Source organism: Carya illinoinensis, chromosome 11 (genome assembly GCF_018687715.1).
Source record: "Carya illinoinensis cultivar Pawnee chromosome 11, C.illinoinensisPawnee_v1, whole genome shotgun sequence".
NCBI lineage: Eukaryota > Viridiplantae > Streptophyta > Magnoliopsida > Fagales > Juglandaceae > Carya > Carya illinoinensis.
The window spans coordinates 6,681,222-6,697,123 of record NC_056762.1 but is presented as its reverse complement, the minus strand read 5'-3'; the positions used below and the strand labels follow the sequence as shown (position 1 = coordinate 6,697,123).

General features: G+C 35.5%; 2 protein-coding genes and 1 long non-coding RNA gene across 7 annotated transcripts; all 3 read left to right on the top strand.

Annotated features, from left to right (window-relative positions):
* Window positions 1-338: 338 nt before the first annotated feature.
* Window positions 339-1,386, top strand: LOC122282160 (O-fucosyltransferase 13-like). The gene has a single exon (XM_043094115.1). The coding sequence runs from the start codon at window positions 339-341 to the stop codon at window positions 1,026-1,028; it is 690 nt and encodes a 229-aa protein (XP_042950049.1). The 3' UTR covers window positions 1,029-1,386.
* A 23-nt stretch (window positions 1,387-1,409) lies between these two features.
* Window positions 1,410-3,959, top strand: LOC122281989. The gene is made up of 3 exons (XR_006230360.1): window positions 1,410-1,753; window positions 1,900-2,078; window positions 3,849-3,959. It is a non-coding gene; the product is annotated as an uncharacterized LOC122281989 (long non-coding RNA).
* A 688-nt stretch (window positions 3,960-4,647) lies between these two features.
* On the top strand, window positions 4,648-15,254 carry LOC122281207 (isochorismate synthase 1, chloroplastic-like). 5 transcript variants are annotated; one of them, XM_043092545.1, is made up of 16 exons: window positions 4,648-4,848; window positions 5,014-5,211; window positions 8,323-8,570; window positions 8,669-8,786; window positions 8,885-9,001; window positions 9,104-9,250; window positions 9,397-9,471; window positions 9,571-9,645; window positions 9,871-9,989; window positions 10,129-10,186; window positions 10,922-11,032; window positions 11,609-11,693; window positions 13,352-13,449; window positions 13,720-13,812; window positions 14,039-14,109; window positions 14,870-15,254. In XM_043092545.1, the coding sequence occupies exons 1-15, from the start codon at window positions 4,738-4,740 to the stop codon at window positions 14,090-14,092; spliced, it is 1,707 nt and encodes a 568-aa protein (XP_042948479.1). In that variant the 5' UTR covers window positions 4,648-4,737; the 3' UTR covers window positions 14,093-14,109; window positions 14,870-15,254. The 5 variants fall into 5 exon arrangements, 2 of the variants coding, with proteins under 2 accessions (XP_042948479.1, XP_042948480.1); XM_043092546.1 differs by lacking the exon at window positions 14,039-14,109; XR_006230181.1 differs by lacking the exons at window positions 11,609-11,693; window positions 14,039-14,109.
* The last annotated feature ends 648 nt before the right edge of the window (window positions 15,255-15,902 follow it).

Sequence of the window (15,902 nt, the reverse complement as noted above, 5' to 3'; positions counted from 1 at the left end):
CAATTTTCCTGTACCCTTCAATAGACCTTCGTAAAATCGGTGCGGATTGAACACTGCAGGTAAGAACGAAATCATCTCCTTCTTCTCTCTTCTAAAACCGGCTTCATGTTTCGTATACATGCGCAAGCATTTCGTTGGAGAAGAAATGCAGCTAGAGATCAGAGTCATGTAGTGGCTTCGGATTCGACGACGACAGGAGTGTGGTTGCTGGGCAGGAGAACTGGTTTGTGCAGTCGGAATCGTTTTCTACCGATTTGGGTTACGAAATGAGTTTTTCTACAGCATGAAGGTGCAGGAAATTTCTGGTTTTGAAATGGGTTTCGCACGACCTGGTTTCAATGGATTTACGCCTCACAAGATCCTTGGAGAAGAAAGCCTCTGAGCTTCTAGAAGCTATACCCAAACCTTTTATCTCGCTTCACCTTCGCTTTGAACCGGACATGGTAGCTTACAGCCAATGCCAATACTCGGGTCTTTCTTCAGCCTCCATCAAAACCATTGAGGCAGCACAAGGAGATAGAAAACCGTGGACTGGAGAGTTGGCCTGCATTTGGAGAAAACGGGGGAAGTGTCCCCTTACGCCTAATGAGATGGCCTTCATACTTCAAGCACTTTCCATCCCGACAAACACAAATATATATCTGGCAGCCGGGGATGAGCTTATGGAAATTGAAGGTTTAACATCTGTTTACACCAATGTAGTCACTAAGTCTAGCCTCCTTAGTGGTGAGGATTTCACAAGCATGCATGGGAACACGAAAGCTGCATTGGATTATCACGTGTCTATTAATAGTGATTCTTACGTGGCAACATATTTTGGAAATATGGACAAGATGGTTGCTGCAATGCGAGTTTTCAAGGGGCTGTACAAAACTCTTTTCTTAAGCAGAAGAGCTTTTGCTGATTTCAAGTCACAGGGCTTGAGAGGGAGAGAATTGATGCAAGCTCTGTGGAAGGCTCATAGAGATGATTATGTCATAGGAAGAGAGTCTGCTTTGCCTGACTGTTTTCGTGAGGTTAAATTGTAATTTTACGTTTCAGATATTTATTTGTATTTGTTTGTTTCTTCTTTGTTTTTCAAATTTTGAGGTGATATTAACCAAAAGAAATCCTTGTAAGGTTTCCTTTGTAGTTTATGTCTTGCGGGTAACTTGCGAGAAGAAAGAAAAAGGAAAAAAGTAAATGCTGGTTGCACACGCCAGGTTTCGCTGAATGTCAATACGTGAAGGAAGAGGGGAGGCAGAACGATAAGGCCCGAGGGAATCCTCGATGCGGTGAGCAACGCACCGTTTCATTAATCGTACTACGTGGACGGCATGTACGCAAAGGGTACGCGACGCCGTGTGCAAATAGCATTTCTCGGCGGATCGATTAATACATGCACACGTAAATCTCAACTAGGGGTGTGCATCCGGACCGGTTTTTTTCCGGATCCGGTCCGGAAATCCGGATCCGGGTGAATCCGGGCGGATATCCGCCCGGATTACACCCGGGCGGTTGTTATAAAACCGGATCCGGTTACGGATCCGGTTTTATAACCCGGTAATCCGTAACCGGGTTATACACCCGGTTACTGATTTTCCCCCCCGAAACGACACCGTTTCTTCTTATGTTGGATTTTCCCCAAACATAATCCGTCTCTCTCGATCGAATCTCAGCATCTCACTCGTCTTCTCTCACGCTCGTCTCTCAAGAACCCTAGGCCCGTGGCGATTGCATAGCAAATCCGTCTGTCTCTGTCTTGAAACCTAAGGTATGTTAATCTCTCTCTCTCTCTCTCGATTTGGGTGGGTTCCTTTTTCTGGGTTTATGTTTGATTTTCGCGTGGGTCAGAAGATCTTATTCTCGCACATCTTAGGGTTTGCATCATCTAGCACATTTTCCCTCTTATTCTGATAGGTAGGATGTTGATTGGGCGTTTCAGAGGTCGTATCGGGAAACAGATGATTGGCTCACTCGTTGAGCAACCAAGAAACTGAAAAAGGTTACCAAGAGGACATTTTATCAACATGAGGCACTAGCTGTCTCCGATTTGTAGAGAAAAAGCAAACTTGGAAGAAAGAACATTGAGAAAATGAGTAAGACTTACCTAAAATTCTTGTATATTCTACTTCGTATGGACTATGGAGTGATTCATTGAATCATATTAAGTAGTAATTTTTAATAATATATTATTTTTTGACAGCATTTGTATTTGTGATTTTGCTGGTTGTGAGTTTTCACATTGATTTCACATTGATGCATTCATCATTTTTCATGCTTTCATTTTCACTTGAAATACTTCATATTTGGGTCTGTGAGTTTGCATTTGTACTTGTGAGTTTGCAGGCTATGATTTTGTATTTGTCTTTGTGATTCTGGTAATGTATTTTGTATTTGTCTTTGTGATTCTGGAAAAGATGATTCTGTAAATCATCTTTTCCTTCACTGTGAAGTGGCTAGATTCTTGTGGGATGAGGTTCTGAGTTGGACAGGTTTGCATTGGGTGATGCCCAAAGATGTGGTGGATTTATTGGTAGGATGGAAGGGTTTGAAGGGCTGTAAGAAGGCAGCGTCTGTTTGGAAGATGATTCCTCCTTGTCTCATGTGGTGCTTGTGGATAGAAAGAAATAGGAGATGTTTTGATGATAATGAACGCACTTTGGAAGATCTTAGGGTTTTTTTCATGGGTACTTTGGGTTTTTGGGCGAAAGTTTATGTAATGGTGGATAATTTCCTGAATCTGTTTTAGTTTTTTTGGGTTTTTTTCTTTTTGTTTTCAGGAAGTTGTAGGTTTATCCTTTGTATACTTCCTGTGTACTTGGGCTTATGCCTATTTCTTCAATAAAATTATTACTTATCAAAAAAAAAAAAAATATTTAATGGGACAGAAATAAAACCCACATAGATGTCTTTTGTGAGCATTTCTGGATTTTCCTTTCAGAATTGAAAGAGATTCAATTCAAAAAATCTGTCCTTTCTTGTCTCTCAAAACCCTATTAGATTATGACTGTCCTTTGCAACTTTCGGTGCTTATGCAAGATCCTGATCTTCACCCCCACCATCCTGCCCACATCTTTGACCACTGTTTTGACCCTTTTTATCTAAATTATGGTTTGAACTGTTAGTTTCTGGGGTTATGCTTACAAACCATTCTTTAATCGTAGTCTTAGTTTCACTCATTGTTACTCTGGTTTTCCTCTTCGTGTACTGTACCTTTCAGGTAACACAAAATTCCATTAGTATGAATGAGCATTCTTCTCCAGCAAATAGAAATGAAACCATAGAACGTTTGCTCTGATTTATCTACTTAACTCATTGACTTTCATGCTTCTCCATTTGATACATAATTTGCATATGCTAATATTTTCTCCTTGAAAATGAACAACAATGGTGCAGGTATTGCAGCCATGGACAAAAATAATACCTTTTCTTATTTGGTATTAAGTAATAATAAAACGATATCTCTGAAAATAAGGAATTTCAAGCTTTCAGTTTTCATATATTTTAATGTCCTGGGAAACAAACAGGGCCATGCCTATGAATGACATTATTAGTTTGTGATTGGATTGACTTCTGATTCATTCGGCTGGCTATGACCTGTTCCAAATGTTATCACGCTGCAGCCTCGATTATCTCTTGATTGAAGGGTATTTTTGAGCGATAATTAAACAATTTTTCAGGAGTTATATCTAGATAGACCCTTTAAACTGCTAAATTGAATTGGGACCATGAGATAGACTTCCTCTCTAGACCTGAACCTGTTTTTCCATATATTATGCAACAATATGCTTGTGCAGTTGATGCTTGACTGTTCTTGTTTAATTAAATATTAAGATGGATTTAATGGCTATATTTCCTGTAATCAGGTTGTTGGATTGTGCTGGTCAATGTCCCTTGTGCAGCTTCCTCAATTCTATATTCAACTTTCAAGATGTGAAGGGCATTGTAATTTTTTTTTTTTTGAAATAGTAGCAGCATTGTAATGTATTATTATTTATTTTGTTCTTTGTAATGGATTGTATTAGTTTAATTAGTTGTAATGTATTATTATTTATTTTGTTCTTTGTAAATTAATGTTTTGCATTGAGATGTAAACAACAATATTATCTATTTTTGCATTTTTATTTATTTTGTTCTTGAATTTACTTTTTATTTTTTTAACTTATAAAATGTGTTTAAATTATTTTTTAAAACAAATTGGGCAATTGAAATAAGATATCAGATTTTTTTTTTTTTTTTTAAGTGCTATATATATATTTTTTAGAGTTATAAAGTCTGAAAAAAAAAAAAAAAAAAAAAAACCCGGATTAGACCCGGTTATAATCCGGATATCCGGGTTTTAAGGCAAAAATTGCAAAAAAACCGGATATCCGGTTATAAACCGGATATCCGGATTAGATCCGGATATCCGCCCGGATTGGAATCCGGGCCCATCCGGGCGGATAACCGCCCGGTTTTTAAAATCCGGATCCGGATCCGGTTATGGCCGGATACCCGGATCCGGATCCGGTTGAACACCCCTAATCTCAACCGCTGAAAACCAAGCAACGTGTCAACGACGGAGAACATGAAAATTGTACGCCCTGCAATACCGGAAGCAGGACAGCATCTATCGCTCGACCCTATAAATAATACGGGACTATATATCATTATCGTATAGGCGATCTTACTCCAAACACTATCAAATTAGGAGATAGAGCTCTCTGTCTCTCTCTCTCTCTGCCTCTGTCTCTCTCTCTCTCTCTGTGGGTAGATATGGCAGCTAGCGCTGCAGGTGCCGCGTCGAGGCAATTCCTGACCGGTTTAATCGATCCAAACCAAAGAAAATGCAGTTCCAGCAGCCAAACCCTTCGTTTCTTCTGTCGTGTAAGCAATGCACTGATCTTTGCCAACATACTTATAATAATAATAATAAGCATGCGTACGTCTCATATTGTACGTGCATCTTCTTCTCCTTCTTCACATTTCTTAGAAAGTGCCGAACTGATGATGATTGGTCATCTTTGAATGCATGTATGTGTTTCAAAGCAGCGATATCAGCCTTGTATAATGTCCATGAATGGTTGCAAAGGATCGGACCAGGCCGGACTACTCCCCGTAGAAACCATTGAAACACGTAGTTTATCCCCGGTTCCATCACCTGCATTGGCCATGGACAGGCTCAACTCCGCCATTTACCAGTTGAAATCCGAACCACCGGCGTCTGCATCAGGGATTATACGTCTCCAGGTAAGCTACCTAGCTAGCTAAGCTAGATATGCACGCACAAGTTCTGGGTTTTTTTTTTTTTTTTTTTTCTGGGATTTTTTTTTTCCTCCATCCATTCATGGACTATAACGTGTGTGTTTAATATGGAGAGTCCAACTTCTTATCTATCTGTAATGGCACGTGGAAAGCTGGTATTGAACAGCTTCTTGTAAAGATCTTGATCCCTATCCATCCTTGATCTCTTGCATGGAACGATCCAATAGCATTGTGGGCTCTGAAATCAATTATCTTCATTTTTTTTTTTTTTTTATATGTGAAGATAGTTAGGATTAGGGCGCCGCTAATCTTACTGATCATGTTCACAAAAAGGCCCATATTGTTGCATATATCTCATACAATTACCATATATATATATATGTATGTATATGTGTGTATATTGCACCATGCAGTGCAATTATCTTAAGAGTGTTAGTTTGATACCATGTTTCAAAACTAACATGAGTTGTTATTTGTTGGTATAAAATCATGTGTTTTTTTTATATCACTCATTATTTATTTAGACTTGTTATTTTTCATGAAATAATATATAATAGTTTGAATTTACCATGATTAATAATTTTTATTCTTGTTTCAATTAATTAATTAGTAATAGTTTTTGTATTATTAGAATAATATTTTCTGTTTGCTTATATATATATATATATGACCCTTTATCATGAGAAAATAAGTTTTGCAGCTTTGAATTAACAATTTGCAATGTTTTTCAAAGTACAATGTGTAGATCATAGTTTAAGAGTAATGATTTGTATAAATCTCAAATATACAAACTTCTCACATGCTGTCTCATTGTAAAAAATAGACTCCATAAATTATAAGTATAAGAAAAATCACACTTTTTAATAGAATCCACCTTTTTTTTCCAAAGCACTTGCATCAGATTTATACACATAATTAAGATTATTTTTTAATTTTAATTTTCTTTTAAAATTTGAAAAAGTTGTATTATTTATTATATTTTGTGTGCGAGTTTAGAAAACTTATAATGATTATATAAGATGAGATGAGATGAGATGAGATGGTTTGATTTTGTGTAACCGATTCAGAATTTCAATTATTACTTAGAACTATTTACTGATAAAACAGAATAGTTTTGAAGCGATCTCGTTTTTTTTTTGTAAGTTTATTAATTTATGATAGTATAATAAGAAAAAAACATTGCTCCATTATACGTACATTCATTATTTTTTTGTTTATTAAAAATCATGTTTATTATTTAAATTAATGTTATATATACACTATATATTTATATAAGATATATATACATATATATATGATTATAAGAGCAGATAATTTATATATTGACTATACTATTATTTTCTGGCTGCTTATAAGTGCTTAGAAACTTTATATAATTAAGTACTATATATATAATTTTATACTAATTTTATCCTTATTAATATATATTTCGAGCTAGAGATTTTTTTTTTTAAATGTGTTGAATATATATATATATATTGTCGTTATAATTTTTAGAATATGTAAAAATTATAGTGCATGCTTAACCCTTCAAATTACCATATTTGAGCAGTATAACATAGTTAATCCTCAAGAATACCAATTTTTAGCACTAAATTCCATAGTTTATTTCAAACGTATCCTCTGTCGTTACAATATTGTTGTTTTTTTATCAATATCAACCCTATCGTCTAATAGGAAGATCGGCACATTATATGATATATACAAGTAGTACTGCAGTTTTGATTGGGGGATCATTGAGTAGTAGTACTGCTTAAGTTAATCATATGTCACATGAATCATAGTAATTTTGGTCATTTGTGTGTGTATATATATATATATGTGTGTGTGTATTAATTGCACCTGAACCTAATAAATAACGAGTAATACTAGATGCAGTAATGTGGTACTGTGCAATTTATGCGTATTTATTTTGAAAAAAATTGGAGTGTAATTTTAAAAAAATTAATTTTTTATGTAGATCTTATATTTATGGTCTATTTCTTTTTCAACAAAAAAAAAAAAATTGAAATTTGCACATCCTAATATTATAAATATAATTTTGACGAATAAAAGATGCTAGCTCTTCCATGCATCCTACCTGCTGGATTTAAATGATATTTTTTTTTTTTAATTTAACAAAATGTAAGTATTGTTTTCTTTGTAATGGAGAAGATACACATTAACTATTTCTCTGATTTTGGGCTCCAATTAAAAAGTTCTTTATATGGTAACATTCTATATATTCTCCCCTTCCTATAAAAAAGAAATGATTTGCATAAGTTTGAAAAGTAGACTTCACATTAAAAAAAGTGTAAAAAAAACTATTATTTATCTGAGTTTCACTTTTTTACAAATGACTTATATGATACTTGTCTATTTGAAATTTATATCTATCATTATTGTTAGAAGAAAAAAAATTAATTATAATTTATAAAAAGTTTTAATTTATAAATTGACGTGACTTAATTTAATATATTAAAATTTAAATATATTAATATATCATATCAAATTACGTCAATTTATAAATTTAAATTTATTGTAAAATATAATTTGCTATTATTAGTCTAGTAAAACAATTATCACCTGTGACTAATCATATATATCTTTTGACTTATATATTTCTTGATTTTATATAATATATTAGATTTATTTAATAATAAAAATAATTTTATAATATAATATAATATATTAAATAATTAAATCACGTTAGTTTGTAATTTAATTTTTATAAAATCTCTTTAAACGTTTCTCTTTATTAAAAAATAGTAAGAGGACTTTTGAATAAAAAGAGAAAATAAAATATGTTTTACAGTTTCAAATTAAATCATAAAGTTTCAAACTTTCAAATTTGTACATTACATATTCTGCGTACATATGACATAATTGATGGCCAGATCACAATAATTTAATAAATAAAAAACGGAAAAGTATTAATTTTTTATGGTTTGAAAATATAAAATGTCAACTAATATAATACTTTTGATTGCCAGAGAAAAGAACAATAGAAGATATAGAATTTATCTTTTTTAATTTGAAAATAATAAAATAAAAAATAAAAATGAGAGAAATTAGCAGAAGAAACAAAAGCTAATGTGCATACTTGGTTGTGATTAGGTCCCAATCCAGCAACAAATTGACGCAATTGATTGGCTTCACGCCCAAAACAATCTCCTTCTTTCTCGCTGTTTCTTCTCTAATCGATCAGATAGCTCCGATATTTTCCATTCTGTCGACGGAAACGGCAACCGGAATGGCAGCCCAAAGGGAGCAAGCAGTTTGGTTAGTGTCGCCGGCGTGGGTTCGGCAGTCTTCTTTCGACGGATGGACCCATTTTCATATAGCGACTGGAAATCCATTAGAAGGTAGTTAAATTGAAAATTAATCTCATTTTCTTCCGGCATTTCGGAAGCCCAGTACGTTAAAATGAGAAATCTCGATGTGGTATTTTCTCTGTATGAAGGTTCCTCTCAGATACGAGCCCTTTAATCCGTGCTTATGGAGGTATCCGTTTCGATGCGAGGTCTAACATGTCGTCAGAATGGGAGCGTTTTGGTTCCTTTTACTTTATGGTTCCTCAGGCAAGACAAGCTGTTTTCGTTACACGATTGAGTTAGGGGCTTTGGGTCATTTTTCATGTTGGGATTAATACCTTCCGCTACTATATTCTGAATGACAGGTTGAGCTCGATGAGCTTGAAGGAAGCTCAATGCTTGCAACAACTGTTGCATGGGACGAATCCCTTTCATTGCCATGGCAAATGGCTATTGATGCACTTCAGACTACAATGCGCCAGGTCCGTATATTTTGTTGGCTTTGCGCAATGAGTGGATATTCGTATGGTTAGTCTCTTGTACCATATCTATATATCCTGTTTTTACATTCTTAAATGATGCAGCTTTCTTCCTTTGTCGTAAACATGCGAAACGAACGTCCTAAAACATTCGTAGTAAGCAAGACTGATGTTCCGTCTAAGACATATTGGGAACTTGCTGTTAACAGAGCTTTGCAGCAAATAGACAGAAGCAACTCTGAGCTAACCAAGGTTGTAGATATAATCTGTGTTTTTGAATATTCAGGTTCTATGGTTTCGAACACTAATTTTTCCATCATATCCACCCCTCTACCTGCCTCCTCTTTTGTTTTCTCTCTCTTATGTATTAATGAATCAATCTTAACTTGATAATTAAGGTTGTGCTAGCACGAAGCAGCAGAGTGGTGACTGCTAACGATATTGCTCCTACAACATGGTTAAAATGTTTGCAGGTAGTATTTTCTTGTCTTCATTTAATTTGCACCTTCGAACCCTAAATTTTATGGATCTGTGTGATTGGAAGATCAGCTTACATCAGCTAGACTTTGTAGGTTGGAAAAAGCAAGGACAATGCTTATCAGTTTTGTCTACAACCACCTAATGCACCAGCATTTATAGGAAATACGGTAAAAAGTCTCATTACTCAACAACTAGCTTATGCTTTTTATGCTCCCCCCAACAAAAAAAAAAAAAAAAGGACAGATTTTGCTTTTTGTATACTGCTTTCCTGTTCACCTACCAGTTTTGCCCTTTACTGTTTGTGCCTGTTACTGGGTGATAGTTCATATATTTTCAAAGTCCTTGGACTCAATGTCCAACATTAACTTAACGTGTATAAACTTTGTGAACAGCCGGAGCAACTATTTCACAGAAAATGTCTTGGCCTTAGTAGCGAGGCTTTGGCTGGAACCCGTGCCAGAGGTGGATCAATGGCTCAAGATCTTCAAGCAGAACTTGACTTGCTTTCCAGGTTATTAGTGAATTACCATTAGTTGTTAACTTTTAGGGACGTTAATACCATTACTAATGGCTGCTAGTAATTTCAGTTCCTCTAGTGTGGCTGACGTACAACTTTTATCATGTCACTTGTCCTTGTACTGATTTTGCAGTCCCAAGGACCACCTAGAGTTTACCATAGTGAGAGAAAGCATAAGAAAGAAATTAGAGGCAAGTTTACTTATGTGCTTATTTTACTGATTTACTTATAAAAAAATGTTACTTATTTTACTGATCTTCTTATATGTATTTCTTGATATATTCTTGGTAGTTGTTTGTAATGAAACTCTTGTCAATGGCCTTCCTAGTAGAATGCCTAGGATCCTCTGATGCAGGAAAAATTGCAGAAGAAATCCAAAACTGGTTTTATGCTGGAACTCCAACAGCAATTCCTACTCAATTTAATATTCTGGAAGGATTTGATTTCCTTTAAATGTGGAGATTCAGAGTTAAGCTTAATATAGTTGACCTCTTGTAATTGAGGAGAACCTAAGACGTCTTTCAATTACAGATTTGACTTCATTTACTTTTGAAAGGTTCGTTTTTGTTATTAATTAAATTCTAGAGGTTAGAATCAATATCAATCTTTTGCAGTTTCCTTTCCCCTACAGCTATACCATGTATGTCCTACTTCTTCTTGCATCCCTGTTAGTGCTTTTGGCTTTTCTTGATCATGCCTTTGCTTCCATCACTAGCATTCTCTGCTAATAAGTGCATGTTTCTAATGATGCCATTATGCTTAATTAGTAGTCTCTTGACTTCGAAGCTTACAAGATTCATATAAGCAAGTAGCTGGATGACATGGCATTAACTGCTGACCCAACATCTCTGCATTGAGCATTTGTAATAGACTCGGTCCAAGTTGTTCTGGACATCTTCACTTATGCTGAGAATTCTGCTTTGCAGGCTGTATGTAGCAGTGTAATGGTAGAACCAAAGAAAGTGATAAAGAAACTACCAAGAATCCAACATTTATATGCCCAATTGACAGGCAGGTTAAAATGTGAAGATGATGAGGTAAAAACATAGACAGTCCTCCACAATTTTCACTGCAATTTGATATCTGATTTACATTCAATCTATGTATTTTGAATCCTTCGTGTTTACTTTCCTGACCTCAGAGTTAAAAATGATTGCAGTTGTTTTTCTTCCCAAAAGCTTTAAATGTTAATCATTAATTCATGCAAGACATGACGGTTTATTTTTATTTTTATTTTTTATTTATATTTGTTTTCCTGTATCTGTATTTTTTTTTGATAAGTAATAAGAAACTTTATTCCCAAGAATAGGCAAAGCCCAAGTACATAGGATGTATACAAATGAAAAACCTACATCTCTCTAAAAACAAAAGAAAAGCTAATACAGATCCAGAAGGTTTACATCTGCCATTACAAGAGTTTTAGTCCACAAACACAAAGTACTAAAGAAAAAATCCCTAAGTTCTCCCATCGAATGTTCTTTATCTTCAAAGTATCTCCCATTCCTTTCTAGCAAGAGATACCACATCAGACATGAAGGAATCATCATCCATATATCAGCTACACTGTACCTGTATTATTTACAAAATTCTTCTCTTTTATCTTTCCTTGCCAGTTTGTCATCTTAGCTTCTCTTCATCCAACTCCAGCAGTTTGCGGATCACCAAGAGAAGAGGCACGAGTTTTTATAGCCGAAAATGGTAGATACTCAATCATTGTTATTTTATGATGCACAGTCCAAGTTTTGTTTATTTTCTTTCAGGCCCCATTTGGATGTTGAGTTGAGTTGAGATGAATTGAGTTCTTTATGAATAGTAGTGAGTTGAGATGGTGGAGTGGGTTTTGTGGGGCCCACTTAAGATAAGTTTAGATGTGTTTGGATATTAGGATAAGTTTAGATGTATTTGTGGGAAGTTGAAAAAGGTTGTAGATCCTGTATGTAAAGAGGTGTTGAGTTGAAAAAAGGTTGTGGGTCCCATTTGTAAAGAAATTTTGAGTTAAGATGAGTTTAGTGATTTGAGAATTTGGTATTTGGATGTTAGACTCAGTTTAAAATTAGATTGAATTGAGTTGATTTCAGTTCAGTCCGAGTTTCAAACGGGGCCTCAAAGTTCTTTGAGACGACATTCAAAAGTCCTCTTACACTATTGCATGCAATTTATTAATTTTGTTAGCGAAAGGAAACTGTCTTAAAAAATAAGGTTGAACATATGAAGGAAATCAATATGTCAAAAAAAGCTATACATGCCTTCTATGAGAGGCAAAGTGTACTATGTTTGAATATGTTTGGAATTAGTTGGATATGCTAGTGGCACTGATAAATGGTGAATTGAAGGGGAGGAGGTGGAGGCTGTGATGGTGGCGCTGGGGAGTTGTGGTTTTGCTTTTTGTGGTGTTGACTGAGAGTGGATGTGGTGGTTGTGGGTGGCACTATAGAAAGGTTGTCATGGTGATGTTGGCTGTGGCAGTAATGTTGGAGTAGCGTTTTTAGGATTTGTGAATTTATTTCCCAAATTTAGATCTCTGGTGTTAGTCCTAATTTGTCAGAGGGTTGTGACTTTAATGGAGTACCATTTCCTAGACCTAGGTGCCCCATTTAGAAGGGTGTTTCTGGGTGCATCTAGTACTCACATGAACCCAATCCTGACAATTGGGATTTCCTAACTTGGTAGAAAGTGGAGTAAGTTGGACCAGTTAAGAGTCGAACCAAGGAGTTCACGAAATATCCTTAATCAGACTGCATAGCTTGTGACTTAAAGACAAATTGTAAAATAGATAATGACACTCAGACTCAGGGAGAGATTCTGGAGCTGCTCATGAACTGCAAATTGGCTGCCTAGGTCTGGATGCGGCAGGACACTGTTTTTGTATCATCATTTCGACGTCAGTACCTAGGCAGATTAGTGGTCAATAATTCCTTCTCTACTTACTGCTTTTATGGAATTAGATGTTCTATTTTTTTCAGATGTTCAATTTGATTTGCCTTGAAAGATTTGCATTGAAAGCATACCCTTTGCTTTCATTGGCTGGATATTCTAGCAAATGTAAGATGTGAGGGCTGCTGGATAATCAAAGTTTAGTCCTAATGAAAGATTTCACAAGAGTCCAAGACAGCTGCAAAAACAGGGGAGTACTCAAATTTTTTTATTTTTTTCTTCCGTTGTTTTAGCAGTACAAAACCAGCTTATACTTGATTTCTCACCCCTTTTTGGACCAGATACATGGACTGATTATGTATCATATATCTCACCTAATACTAGCGCAAGTTAACAAAGCATAGCCATTATAAAAATTTATGAACCTAAATTAAAATCAATATTAATATCAATATACATGAATTTCTATGTATATTGTTCAGAGGTATTTGATCGAGGAATGTATGCTGGGCCTGTTGGTTGGTTTGGTGGCAGAGAGAGTGAGTTTGCAGTTGGCATCAGGTCAGCATTAGTGGAAAAGGTGAGCCAAGTAAACCCTATTTTTTAGTTTACTAATCCATTTTGTGCTAGTCGAACTGCCTTCAGAACTTGTGACGTTTTAACTTAATTCAGAATGAATTCTAACAGATGTCACACTTCTAAGAGCAAAGTTACTAATAGTAAGCTCTAGCAGTAGTAAACGAGCATATAATTTGTTTTGTATATTGCAAGAAAATCTTTGTAACCGTCTGAATCAACTGGTAACCATGTTGTTAACAACATCACGGTGCTGACCAATTCTGGATCCTAGGGTCTTGGTGCATTGATGTATGCTGGAACAGGGATAGTAAAAGGAAGCAATCCATCTTTAGAGTGGGATGAACTGGAACTCAAGATATCTCAGGTATGTTCACGTGTAGGTGGGCGGTGCATACGGATTGTTTGTGGATACCTGGTGTGTGTTTGTTTGCACCTGTGTTCCAGCTCTTCATTATCTGGTTTACATGTATCCAAGCCTCCGTGTGTGATGAACACTGGCTCTCTTAAGAGCCAATCTCTTTGCATCAATCATTAGCATTGTTGGAAGACATTCTTAAATGCTATTTTAATTGTTCTGATCTGTTCTGTAGTTCACCAAATTGCTTAAACTTGAAGTGCCTCAGCGTGAAACACTGATGACTTGAAGCGTATAAACTGAAAGGTTAGTGACCTGACAGTCTTATTACTTAAAACTTGGAAGAGAGAGGGAAAGATAGGGGGGGGGGGGGGGGGGGGAAGCTTTGTCATGAGTTCATTAGCTGACTCGGTTATAGTTTTTACATTTGAAACTAGCATTAAGTATGTATATATAGTTTTTTAATCATGTCTATTTTCTTATCCTTATTGATGGAGTCACCAGCATTAGAGCACTTGAGCTAGTAACTTGTGTTCCAAACAAACAGCAACTTTGAATTTGCCCATAATGTGAATATTCAAGGGAAAATCAGGTTGCAACCCAGTTTACTCTGTCATCATTGATGTTTTGCAGTATAACCTCAGTCCCATGCACCATCTGGAGAACCATAAGTCATGAAATACTTTTTTTTTTTTATACATTGGGGGAGGGGGGTCAAACCCAAGACCTCCATTTTGGTGACTTAGGTGTTATGCCATCAGGCCAGCCTTTGGCATAAGTCATGAAATACTTTCTCCATTTATCGCTTCCATTGCTTGGTGGTCTCATCAGCACATCTAGTTTCACCTATGCTAGTATGTTAAAAATATGCATTGTCTTATACTCATTTTGAAGTATCTGGAAAACTTTGAACTTGGTAAGATTCTTTCTGTATGCTTAGTGCATCCAACGTATTAGAAGATGCCTTTCATTCTTGCATAAATTGTTTTTCTTGGAAGTTGTAAATCTTAGACCTGTCATGCTAATCATTTACGATAAGTTTGAGCTTAGATTTATGTGGTGACAGATGTCGTGAAGCGGAGACATGATTTCTGTACTGAAGGGTTCATTTCACTGGCCGTTGATTCATTTTTTGGGGTCTGTTGCCTTATCTTCTGCTCCAGAATAATTCCATAAGCTAGTATTACAGGTTCAAGTAGTTGACCTTGCTTGTTCAGAGTGGGAAATCCGCCTAGGGCTTTTTCCTTGGCCGTTCGATCATGTTGCAAATTAAATTGGCCTGCTCAAAATTTAATGTCAAGTTCACTGTCAATCTGCTACATACGACATCCGAGTCTGGATGGTTGGTGAATAAATTGTAACTAACTGTGAATAAGCCATGTAAATATTATTCATTTGACTCAATATTGTATATTTGCCTGAATGAGTTAGAAGAATCTTCCTTTCGGAAATGGGTGTGATGGTTTGTATCTTGAGAATCCTACAGCGTGACTTTTACTGCCTATTTGAAGAGCGGCTTGACCTGTTGTGCACTAAAAGCTTGCAGAAATCTGATATAGAATTCTATATCAGATGATTATATCAAGCATTTGAAAATTTCTCATTTAGGGTATAAGCCCAAAGAATAGTTGAACAATCAACTCTTTGCTAGTTTTAGCTTGAAATCATATTTTCTTTCATTGTGAGGTGGCAAAGTCTTTGTGAAATGAGATTTTTGGTCCGACTGGCATTGATTGGGTGATGCTTAAGGAAGTGGTGGATATTCTTGCATGTTGGAATGGTTTGAGGGAAGAAAACATGCCTTTGCGCTTGATGTGGTGTCTTTGGTTGGAAAGGAATGAGAGTGTTCGAAGACAAAGAACGCTCAATGTGAGAACTTCGGGATTTCTTTAATACTTTGTGTTTGTAGGCTAAGGCTCTTGTATTAAATGTTGATAATTTTTAGGATTTGCTTTAGCCTCTTTTCATTTCTGTTGCAAAGTAGGTATTTCCTTTGTATATGTCTTTTGTATTTGGGCTCTGCCTATTCATGGTAATAAAATTTTCTTATTAGTTAAAAAAAAAAAAAAAAAAAAAAATGATGCATTGCTTTGACCATT

Excerpts from the sequence above, each read along its gene's own strand:
- LOC122282160 (XM_043094115.1), top strand. The coding sequence starts at position 339 with ATGGATTTACGCCTCACAAGATCCTTGGAGAAGAAAGCCTCTGAGCTT.
- LOC122281207 (XM_043092545.1), top strand. The coding sequence starts at position 4,738 with ATGGCAGCTAGCGCTGCAGGTGCCGCGTCGAGGCAATTCCTGACCGGT. Across the intron at positions 4,849-5,013 it reads CCCTTCGTTTCTTCTGTCGT|CGATATCAGCCTTGTATAAT; the intron begins GTAAGCAATGCA and ends GTTTCAAAGCAG. Across the intron at positions 9,990-10,128 it reads GAACTTGACTTGCTTTCCAG|TCCCAAGGACCACCTAGAGT; the intron begins GTTATTAGTGAA and ends CTGATTTTGCAG.